This window comes from Carcharhinus amblyrhynchos, chromosome 4, assembly GCF_965287045.1.
Source record: "Carcharhinus amblyrhynchos chromosome 4, sCarAmb.v2.hapA, whole genome shotgun sequence".
Taxonomy (NCBI): Eukaryota; Metazoa; Chordata; class Chondrichthyes; order Carcharhiniformes; family Carcharhinidae; genus Carcharhinus; species Carcharhinus amblyrhynchos.
The window spans coordinates 33,369,851-33,382,968 of NC_137327.1; the positions used below are offsets into that span (position 1 = coordinate 33,369,851).

A 13,118-nucleotide genomic window follows, 5' to 3' on the forward strand; every position below is an offset into this window, starting at 1 on the left:
CAAGTGAACAGAGAAAACTGCCATCTGTTAAAATATGACTGCTATTAATGATACAGACCATGTCTTTACAAGCTAGTATAAGCTTGCTTCACAAAACTTTGTAAAACTTGGATTAAGCCACATGTGCTTCAATTTCACTCAACGCTCTCAAAATAAATTGAGAGCAAAACTATCAACCTAGGCATCACTGAACACAGGGTATCAGTGGAACTTACTTACAGATCCAAATTTGACTGATATGAATATAGAAATAATACCCCAAAAAAAAGGAAAATAACATCTAAAGGAAGAAATTATGATTGGTTTAATTGCTAAGTGTGGTAATGAAGTGGATTGGAGGAAGATAAAACCTTTCATATACTAAAGATTGAATTTGGAAAATTTCACAATTATAAAGATTTATATTTTCTAAGTTATTTCTAAGTTTGAGGATTGCTAAAAGGGTCACCTCAATGTTGTCTCCCAATCTTTAAAAGGAGGAAAATGCAAATATTTGAAAAAGGCTCAACAGTAGGGAAATATCATACACTAGCAGGCAATGTTTTACAATGATCAGCAACTTTGCATTTAAAGTTTTATTTCTGAGGGATGCAGTTGCAGGTTAGTGTCAACTGAGAAAGGATACATCAGGCAATAGTGTGTGTGAAGGTTTGTTACTCAATTTTTTGCTTTTGAGATTGAAACAGAATATTGAGGTTCAGCTGCAGAGGCTCTTAGGTTTCTGATAGTAAAAATAATGGTTTAATTTAAATGCTCGCAATTCCTGTTCTGTTCCACACATATTCTAATTGAATACAGATAGCCTTGCCACACCTTTTTAATTTTGGGAAAGTTGGATTCAGAAATGGGAGTAGGATATTTTTCTTAAATCCAATGGTCTTGAAATCTTTGAAGGATCGGGTTGAGTCAAAGAGAAAAAGATAGATTTTCTCAGCAGCCTGCCAAATAGGATTACAATATTTCTCCATCATTAGTTAGGTTTATGTTTTGTACAACACTGAACTTGCCAAAGGTGGTAAGTAAGGACATTTTTTTTAAGATCATTTTCATCACTTGCTTATCTCAGTGTAATTCAGATTGATTACTATGCCAAAGAACGCATAACCCCTCTGTGGCACAGATAGCTGAATAACATCATTGTTCATCTTTTTCAAGACAACAAATCCAAAACAGAAGATGCTTACTTTCTAAGCAAAACGCTGACATACTTTGGTTCATATTTTGAAAATATCTGGAGCCATTCTGACTCTATGGGCCTGATTTTACCATTACGCTTGTTTTTTGGGCGAGAAAACTTGGTAAAGTTGGGCGTGAGGAGAGTAGCATGATCCATGTCCATCTCTGTGCCGATTCCCCCTTTACTAAGGCCTGAAAATGGCCGCGATCGGGACCGTGCCTGAAACATCCAATTTCAATTGACTTAATGGGCACCTCCCCCTTTACCACCACATGCGCCCATCCAGAATCAGCGCGAAACAGACATGGCTCAATGCAAGTCCAATTCGGGTGCTCCAGTTAGTGAGGAGGTAAGTGCTGAGCGTCTGACAGATCTCTGCTTGAGATCGGTGGGGGAGGGGAGAGAAGGGAAGGTGGGTCCAATGACTCTCTGCTTGAGATCAGTGGAGGGGAAAGGAGGTCTACTGCCACTCTGCTGAGATCACGAGAGGGGAAAGGGGGTCTGTTGTCATTCTGCCTGAGATCAGTAGAGGGGAAGGGAAGTCTGCTGCCACTCTGCCTGAGACTGGTGGTGGGGGAAGAGGGGGAAGGTCCCACGATTGGTCTAGGTGGTGAGGGAGTGGGGGGATATGGGGGGGGGGGCAGTAATGTTGGGGGGTGTCCAGTGTCCATGGGGAGGTATTATCTGGCCTAGGAGGCATGTGGCAGGGGAGCGGCATTCTATCAATCATTTATTTTCTGCACACGCGCAGTCAGAAGCGCTGATTGGGGCTGCAGGGTTTTGGGCTTGTTAAGCCCCTCCCACAGGCTTGTGCAGCACGATTTGGAATCGCTGTTATTTTTTCAGGCAGAGTGCATACTAGGGTGCCTCAGAATGGATCTAAAAGTCGGATCTGAAAAACTCCCAGTTTCAAGTCCACCCAGCACTTGGAGTCAAAATGGTAAAATAGGGTCCTATGATTTTGACTAGGATAGAACTACAATCAGATTCCTTTCCCTTATCCAGATCAACTAAACCTAGATTACTGAACAAAAATGACTGATTTGAGAAAACAATTGCCAAAAATACAATATACTACATGTTATTGATTATTTGAATCTGGCTAACCTTATAGAATACAGAAAACATATAACAGTATAATTTTTACGTAACACAATAGACGTTTCCACGTTGGAATCACTTATAATATCTACGTGATTGTTCATTAATCCTTCAAAGAAACACTACCGCTCCAGTTTACTCAAAAAATAGTTCCCATTGTACATTGTACTGTCATCAACAGAACAACATTTAATAATTTGGATTTTGAAATTTTCTAATATAACTTTTGTATTGCAATTTCATTGTAGAATGTACAGGGAAATGCTTTTCTTGGAGCCACCTAGCTGGAATATAAACTGCTTAATTGTGCTGTATGTCAAATATTTTTCAGAAGTCAGTGTTACATTTCACCGTCTTTAAAAGATTTGCAACTAAAGTGCAAGTTACAGTGCCTAATATAGATAATAAATCATTACTTACAGTGACCTTGTCTGGACAATCATTGGAGCACAACCCACTGAGAACTGGGAAGGAAATGAAATAATCATTGTTAAACCTTGCTTTCAATGTTAATAATGTATAAATAATTCAAAGATATGAATCTTGACTTAAGTAATGCACTAAATAATGTGGTCTTCAGATGAGGTGCAAGGCAGAGGACAATCTAGATGCATAGAGTTAAATCCTCATTCTAATTTCAGAAAACTTGGAAGCAGTTAGCTGAAAGCAGGCCCACGAGTCAGGAGCTACAAAATCATGTTGCATAGTACCAATACACACAAGAGCGTGATTACATGGATAAATTCCAAAAGTAGTTTCCATCATAAATGTGGACACAACAATTTTACAGAGGAAATAACAGATACAAAAGTATGAAAAATATATTTTTTGTAGTCAGATACCTACTAATGTTACATGAACTTTCAGAAGCTGTTCTGTGCTGTACTGTCACAGCAAAATGTTTCAAAAATATCAACTTACATGTTCAAACCTCTAGATGAGTTCCACAGCAAATAAGTGAAAATAACTAATGATTGCCCAAAGGAATCTATTAAATACTATTAGTTCTAATGACATTAAAAATCTGTGAAAACAGCTTTTGTGGTTGTTGTCTAGCATGCTAAATGTTATACTCTTTTAACTTCTTATAATCAAAAATGAGTTTCCCCTTATCTAGCACAGGCAGATTAGACTTCAAAAGCAATTTGCTTTTTACTGTTCATCATCTTGGCTTCAACATGGATTCTTCCCATTTGCCATATATACACGATTACAAAAATACCTAGCAGAAATTTAAAACATAGCACTACCATATCTATATTCATCTTAAGTAGAATCTCAACTCGAGAATGTTAAATGGATAACCTGCTAGCCAAAATGTTTTGAACAATAAAGTTCGATTGCAGATTAATAACCAATTAGGAAAAAAAGCATTTGTGAAATGCTATATGCACTAAATTTACTCATTGCAAATATACGTGTTGAATAAGTTAACTTACTATTCTAATTTTGTTTAAAATAGCAGGAAGCTGTGCTAACAGAAATGATATTAAACAACACTCAAGGGAATCATCAACACTATGGATCTCAATCAGCAATCTTTCAAGACAATTTGATTTCAAGCAGATGTTGGAGATTACAAAGTACATTAACAACAGAAGCCTAAAAGCTGCACAGCACTGCAACCATGTTGTGGAATAGATTGCTACACCACACAATTGTTTGAAGCCCTAGAACATAATAATTTGATTATGTTCTCCAAAGCACATTTCTAGGGTAACAACTCTCTTCTTAAGGTAATGTATTTTGTTTAGAAATCTATCAAACTATAACTAAATATAAAAAATTAACTCGTCATTGTTACTGGGAAAAGATCAACTTGGTTAATTAATGTTTCTGTATGATAGTAATTAAAATGAATTCAATAATTCAGTGAATTCAGTAAATGAATTCAATAATAATGTTGTTTAATATAATTAAATATGAATGAAATAAGCAAAACTGTATTTCCTATTAACTTAACCATTGAGTCTGTTTGAAGTTATGTCAATTATTATTCAATGGGAGGTTAAATATTTAAGGTCATCTCACTACATGTAGGGTCATGAAAACCTGCTCTATGGCAAATAATGATTATAAATTTGCCAGCTGGACACCCGGATTGAACTTTAAAAATAAAGACCAAAGTGCATCTAGAGCTCACAGGCAAAGATGGCTAAACAATTTGCACTATGTTCCTTCCACATTCCAACCCATTGAGACTGAGATCCCACATACGCAAAAAACCAATGGCCTCAGGGGAATATGAGCGGATTGCATATTCTTCCCCCATTAGCAAAGGATCAAATTAATAATCTGGTGTGCTCAACTGGGGGGAAACAATTCATTAAATGTACTCACTTGATATGTCTGTATGTGTGTGTGTGTGTGTGTGTATATGCGTGTGTGTGTATGTGCGTGTGCACAAAAGACACCAGGTGGGATCCTAGCTCATGGCGTGTTTCACAGAGGTGGAAGTGGCCTGCAATTGGTTGGCGGCAGGATAGGTGCACCCTCTGCCACTTGGGAATGTGCAGTGGAGGTTACTGTTGGTAGGGGCAGAACATCCTGGAAAATTCCTCTCAGAGCGTATTTTGTTTTATTTAGACCTGGTTAAGTACAATAAAGGTTATCCTTGTTTATTTGTTAAAATTCAAGAAAATCTGTCTGATCTTGTGTTTTATGATCACGTTATGGAATCAGTTAAATACTAAAGTGGCAAAACATTCTTTTAAAAAAAATCTGCTGATGAGGAGAGCGAAACAATGGGGAACAATTATACCCCCTCCTCATCTGTGAGAACAATACTAAAGCCCTGATTTTTAATATAAAACTTTCCTGGTCATAATACAGCAGGTTTGGGTTGAATGCCCGATTTCCTCCTGATTTTACACTCCACTGACCTCTGCACAGCTGGAAGCTGGCAGGGCTTGTTCAGGCTTAACTGAAAGCACCTTGTTCTCGCTGAATGCTTTAGGTTCAAATCAGGGCATAATAGCATTTGATGATGGCAGATGAACTTCAAGTATTATCTTTCAGGTTTTTACACTATTTTGTTTTGACAGTCTTGTCCATTTCTTCCTAATGGTAAAGTTCATGCATAATCTTTGACACTCCTTTGGTATCTCACCAACAGCACCATACGTGTGTGAAATTAGTGTCAGGGCAGGATATTGGATCATGCATGCCTCAGAGACAAATCAGGTACTTTCTTTGGCTGACAGCAAAAGGCCCCTTGTTTCCAAATTTGCAGATGGCACAAAGATTGGTGGGGTACTGAGCTTTATGGATGGAACCATAAATGTAACAAGAAAACTATAGTAGGTGGATTTTGATGCTGGGTAAGTGTGATGTCATCCTCTTTAGACCAAAAAATTGATGGACCTGTCAATTACTTAAATAGCAAAAACCTGGGAACTATGTATGTCTAAAGTGATTTAGGGATCCATGAACATGGATGACAAAAATGCAGCAGTTAGATACAAACAAATCAAAAAGTATAATGAATTATTTGTCTCCATAATAAGTGAGCACAATATCAATAAAAGGAAGAAAATCTGCTGCTCTTCTACTGCTGTCTAGAATGGCCTCACAAACTAAGTATGCTGTATCAAGTTGCAGTGAAAAACAGTAGGAATAAAACTGGATGGACCACCTGCTATTGACATAGGCACTAGATGCAACAAAAGCCCAACTATGCATTATCACCACACTAACTGGTTCACATTCAGAACAGATCTAGTAGATCAAAACTCAGCATCCACCCTGGGCAATCATCATTGTCAGTAGTGGAACTATATGCCACCACAATCTGTAACCTCATGGTCCTGTATTTCCCTCACTCTACCATTACTATCAAGCCAGGGGACAAATCGTTTCTTCAATAAAATGTGTCGCATAAGAGCACATATGAATAGCACCAGGCCCATCTAAAAACTAGCTGCCAATCTGATGAAGGTATAGCTTGAGGATATATGCATATTGAACATCTGAAGCAGCATGCAATAGACAGAGATAAGTGATTCTACATTCAGCACAGCAGATCAAAGCTTCCTTGCCTTCCCACATTCAGTTATGAATGATGGTGGACAATTAAACAATCAACAGGAGGGGGAGGCTCCATGAACATTTCCTTCCTCAATGATGGTGCAACTCAAAAGATGAGAATAAAGCTTTTGAAACCATTTTCAGTCAGAAATGCCGAGTGACTGATCTTCCTGGAATCCTTACTGCAAGAAGTTAGTCTTCAGCCAATTTGGCACTATCCACATGATATCAAGAAGCAGCTGAACACAACGGACACAGGAAAGGTCGTGGGCCTTGGTAACATCCCAGTTGAAAACTTGTGTTCCAGAAACAGCTGCAGCTGATAAAGTGCAAAATTGTTCTGATATGTCCTACCCAGGACACATCCAATCAGACCAAATCAGCTTATTCTTAGTCAGCAGTAAAGTTATGAAAAGGGTTCTTAACAATGTCATTAGAATGCACTTACTAGATAGGATTATATTGTATAGAAAATACAGTACAAACACACGTCATTTAGCCCAACTAATCCATGATGGTTTTTATGTTCCACTCAAATCTCTTCCCACCCTTATCAAAATCTCCCAATTATATCTATCTCTTTGCTTCTCTCTCATATGCATGTATAACTTTCCCTTAAATGCATCTATACGATTCACTCAGTGGTAATGGGTTCCACATTCTCACCACTCTGGATAAATCTGTTCCTTCTGAATTTCCTCTTGGATTTCTTGGTGACTATCTTATATTGATCCTCCCCACTGGAGGAAACATTCTCACAGCGTCCATGCAATCAAAACCTTCCATAACTTTAAAGAAATCTAGTAGGTCTCCCCTCAGTCTTTTTCCAAGAGAGAAGGAGATTCAGCCTGTCAATTCCTTACTGATATGTATCCACGTATTCATCGCACCACTCTTGTAAACCTTCTCTACACTTTTCCTGTGTTTTATATCCTTTCTGTATTACGCTGATCAGAACTGCATGCACCTTAACTGTGGTTTAACTAAGGTTCAAAACAGGCTTAACTTTTCAACTCTATTCCTTCAGGAAAAAAAAGCAGAATATATATTTCTGTAATTTTGACAAACACTGTTTTAAATATTTCCATTCTTATTCTTCATGATTTTTTAATGGCCTTACTAACCTGTGGCACAACTTTTAGAGATCCTTTCTTCATCATCTGGATTTGAACCTTCTAAGTATTCTATTCTTCCTTCCAAAATTACCTCTTCTTGAACTTAAAGTGCCAACAATTTTCCCATTCTGCAAGTTGATTAATCTCCCATAATTTGTTGCAGTCCTCCTCACAGATTTGACATAATTCACAAATTGAGAAATTGTATTTTAGATTCCAAAATTCAAATTGTTAATGTAAATCATGAACAGCAATGGTCCGAGCATCGATGTTTTTTACCATTTATATAGATGATCTGGAGGAGGGAACCGAGTGTAGGGTGTCGAAATTTGCTGATGACACCAAGATAGGGAACGGCAAATTGTGCGGAGGGTGTGGAGAGTCTGCAGAAGGATCTAGATAGGCTGGGCAAATGGGCCAGGAAATGGCAAATGGAATTTAATGTTGGCAAGTGTGAGGTGGTCCACTTTGGTAGGAAGAATGGTAGGAAGGACTATTACTTACGGGGCGAAAAACTGCAGCAGGCGATGGTGCAGAGGGACCTCGGGGTCCTTGTGCATGAGTCGCAAAAACCCAGCTTGCAGGTGCAGCAGGTGGTCAGGAAGGCGAATGGGATGCTGGCCTTCATAGCGAGGGGGATTGAATATAAAAGTAGGGAGGTCTTGCTGCGGCTGTATAGGGCATTGGTGAGGCCGCAGCTGGAGTACTGTGTGCAGTTTTGGGCACCGCACCTGCGCAAAGATATTTTGGCCTTGGAGGGAGTGCAGAGGAGGTTTACTAGGCTGATACCGGAGTTGAGGGGGTTGAGCTATGAGGAGAGGCTGAATAAACTGGGCTTGTACTCGTTAGAGTTTAGAAGAATGAGGGGAAATCTCATTGAGACTTATAAGATGATGAATGGGATGGATAGGATAGAGGTGGAGAGACTCTTCCCGCTCAAAAAAGACAGTAGGACTAGGGGGCACAGCCTCAAGATAAAAGGGGGGCGGTTTAGAACGGAGTTGAGGAGGAACTTCTTCACTCAAAGGGTGGTGAATCTCTGGAATTCTCTGCCCGTTGAAGTGGTGGAGGCTGCCTCGCTAAATATTTTTAAGACGTGGGTTGATGGGTTTTTGATAAGAGAGGGGATTAAGGGTTATGGGGAGAGGGCGGGAAAGTGGAACTGAGCCACGACAGATCAGCCATGATCTTATTGAATGGCGGGGCAGGCTCGAAGGGCTAGATGGCCTACTCCTGCTCCTATTTCTTATGCTCTTATGCTTGCAGAACACCACTTGCCATTGTCTGTCATTCTGAATATCTACCTTTGATTCCTTCTGCTTTCTGTTATGAAGCCAACTAACATTCTAGTCTGTCACTTGTCCCCCAACTCCACACCCACTGACCTTATTCATTAGTCTATTATGGGGCACCTCATTGAAGGACCTCTGAAAATCCAGATATATTTCAACCACTTGCCTGCGCTTTGTTACCTCCGTAAATAATTCAAATCAGTTTGCTTAAGCAATATTATTGAAATCCATGATGATCAAGCATTATTGTGTACTTCTTAAAATTTCTAGTTGTTCGTCTATTCTCTCGTTTAGCAGGAATTCCATTATCTTTCCTATCACTGAGGGTAAGCTGATTGGTCTATAATTCCCTGGGTGTGTCCTGTACTCCTTCTTAAATATAGGAATTGCAATAGCTATCTGCCAGTCCTTCTGGCACATCATTTCAACTAACTGCTAATTATGTGTAGTAATCTGTCTAACTCTTTCCTAGATTCGTGCAAAATACATGGATGCATTCCATACAGACCAGGATCTTTGTACTGAGAGTTTATTTAGATTATTCAATACATCTCCTTTTTAATTTTAAATCTACTTGTCAATTCTTATCTTATTATTCAATGTCATATCTACTTGTTCTACTGTCCTAGTAAATATCAAAGCAAAATAATTACATTATATTTTTGTTTTTTTCCCATTATGGCCCTGATTATCCTTTAATGGTCCTATTCACATCACAACTTTCCTCTTTTATGACTGTGTCTAAAATATTTTACTAATTTGTCCCATGTTCTTTGATAATTTAATTCACAGTTTCTCTTTGCCTTCCTAATTGATTTAAAATTTCTCTCCTAATCTCTTCATGTACTTTTATTATGCACTCTTCTGTTGTATATGTACTTAATGTGTGCCTCTTTCCTAACTCAAGAGTTCTCTGATGTCTTTATTCATCCATGGAGTCCACTGGTCTTTAATTAGCACTTTTTGCAGAATATATTTTTCCTGCACTTGTACGAACACAGTTTTAAATGTTTTCCATTCTGATTCTACATCGCTGTTTGTCAATAGTAGAAGCCATTTTATATTGCTAAAAAGACCCTTAAAATCAGCTTTTCTCCAAACTGGTTTTTCACGCACACGCACACTCTCTCTCTCACGCGCACGCTCTCTCTCTCTCATGCGCTCGCTCTCTCTCACGCACGTTCACGCTCTCTCTCTCTCACGCACGCACGTTCACGCTCTCTCTCTCTCACGCACGCACGTCCACGCTCTCTCTCTCTCACGCACGCACGTTCACGCTCTCTCTCTCACGCACGCACGTTCACGCTCTCTCTCTCTCACGCACGCACGTTCACGCTCTCTCTCTCTCACGCACGCACGTTCACGCTCTCTCTCTCACGCACGCACGTTCACGCTCTCTCTCTCACGCACGCACGTTCACGCTCTCTCTCTCTCACGCACGCACGTTCACGCTCTCTCACGCACGCACGTTCACGCTCTCACACACACACACGTACACACTCTCTCTCTCTCTCACACACACACACACGTACACACTCTCTCTCTCTCTCTCACACACACACACACACGTACACACTCTCTCTCTCTCACACACACACACACGTTCACACTCTCTCTCTCACACACACACACGTTCACACACTCTCACACACACACACGTTCACACACTCTCACACACACACACGTTCACACACTCTCACACACACACACGTTCACACACTCTCACACACACACACGTTCACACACTCTCACACACACACACGTTCACACACTCTCACACACACACACGTTCACACACTCTCACACACACACGTTCACACACTCTCACACACACACGTTCACACACTCTCACACACACACGTTCACACACTCTCACACACACACGTTCACACACTCTCACACACACACGTTCACACACTCTCTCTCACACACACGTTCACACACTCTCTCTCACACACACACACGTTCACACACTCTCTCTCACACACACACACACACGTTCACACTCTCTCTCTCACACACACACACACGTTCACACTCTCTCTCACACACACACACACGTTCACACTCTCTCTCTCTCACACACACACACGTTCACACTCTCTCTCTCTCTCTCACACACACACACGTTCACACTCTCTCTCTCTCTCTCACACACACACACACACGTTCACACTCTCTCTCTCTCTCACACACACGTTCACGCTCTCTCTCTCTCACGCACGCACGTTCACACTCTCTCTCTCTCACGCACGCTCACACACTCTCTCTCACGCACACACGTTCACACTCTCTCTCTCTCGCACACACGTTCACACTCTCTCTCTCTCACGCACACACGTTCACACTCTCTCTCACACACACGTACACACTCTCTCTCACACACACGTACACACTCTCTCTCTCTCACACACACACGTTCACACTCTCTCTCTCACACACGCACACACGTTCACACTCTCTCTCTCTCACGCACGCACGTTCACACTCTCTCTCTCTCACGCACGCTCACACACTCTCTCTCACGCACACACGTTCACACTCTCTCTCTCTCACGCACACACGTTCACACTCTCTCTCACACACACGTACACACTCTCTCTCACACACACGTACACACTCTCTCTCTCTCACACACACACACGTTCACACTCTCTCTCTCACACACGCACACACGTTCACACTCTCTCTCTCTCACACACACGTTCACACTCTCTCTCTCTCACGCACACACGTTCACACTCTCTCTCACACACACACGTTCACACTCTCTCTCACACACACACACGTTCACACTCTCTCTCTCTCTCTCTCACACACACACACGTTCACACTCTCTCTCTCTCACACACACACACGTTCACACTCTCTCTCTCTCTCACACACACACACACGTTCACGCTCTCTCTCTCTCTCTCACACACACACACGTTCACGCTCTCTCTCTCTCACGCACGCACGTTCACACTCTCTCTCTCTCACGCACGCACGTTCACACTCTCTCTCTCTCACGCACGCTCACACACTCTCTCTCACGCACACACGTTCACACTCTCTCTCTCTCTCTCACACACACGTTCACGCTCTCTCTCTCTCACGCACGCACGTTCACACTCTCTCTCTCTCACGCACGCTCACACACTCTCTCTCTCTCACGCACGCTCACACACTCTCTCTCACGCACACACGTTCACACTCTCTCTCTCTCACGCACACACGTTCACACTCTCTCTCACACACACGTACACACTCTCTCTCTCTCACACACACACACTCTCTCTCTCACACGCACACACGTTCACACTCTCTCTCTCACACACGCACACACGTTCACACTCTCTCTCTCACACGCACACACGTTCACACTCTCTCTCTCACACGCACACACGTTCACACTCTCTCTCTCTCACACGCACACACGTTCACACTCTCTCTCTCTCACACGCACACACGTTCACACTCTCTCTCTCACGCGCACACACGTTCACACTCTCTCTCTCACGCACACACGTTCACGCTCTCTCTCTCTCACGCACGCACGTTCACACTCTCTCTCTCTCACGCACGCTCACACACTCTCTCTCATGCACACACGTTCACACTCTCTCTCTCTCACGCACACACGTTCACACTCTCTCTCACACACACGTACACACTCTCTCTCTCTCACACGCACACACGTTCACACTCTCTCTCTCACACACGCACACACGTTCACACTCTCTCTCTCTCACGCACACACGTTCACACTCTCTCTCTCACGCACACACGTTCACACTCTCTCTCTCTCACGCACACACGTTCACACTCTCTCTCACACACACACGTTCACACTCTCTCTCACACACACACACGTTCACACTCTCTCTCACACACACACACGTTCACACTCTCTCTCTCTCTCACACACACACACACGTTCACACTCTCTCTCTCTCTCACACACACACACACACGTTCACACTCTCTCTCTCTCTCACGCACGCACGTTCACACTCTCTCTCTCTCACGCACGCTCACACACTCTCTCTCTCTCACGCACGCTCACACACTCTCTCTCACGCACACACGTTCACACTCTCTCTCTCTCACGCACACACGTTCACACTCTCTCTCACACACACGTACACACTCTCTCTCTCTCACACACACACACTCTCTCTCTCACACGCACACACGTTCACACTCTCTCTCTCACACACGCACACACGTTCACACTCTCTCTCTCACACGCACACACGTTCACACTCTCTCTCTCACACGCACACACGTTCACACTCTCTCTCTCTCACACGCACACACGTTCACACTCTCTCTCTCTCACACGCACACACGTTCACACTCTCTCTCTCACGCGCACACACGTTCACACTCTCTCTCTCACGCACACACGTTCACGCTCTCTCT

At 42.2% G+C, this 13,118-nt stretch overlaps 1 protein-coding gene across 1 annotated transcript in view; it reads right to left on the minus strand.

Moving 5' to 3' along the window:
- The window catches only part of itfg1 (integrin alpha FG-GAP repeat containing 1), a 289,515-nt gene that overhangs the window by 89,088 nt on the left and 187,309 nt on the right, over positions 1-13,118 (minus strand). Inside the window, exon 13 of the mRNA XM_080186953.1 lies at positions 2,699-2,742. Coding sequence (XP_080043079.1) covers positions 2,699-2,742 — 44 coding nt within the window. The remainder of the gene's footprint in view (positions 1-2,698; positions 2,743-13,118) is intronic.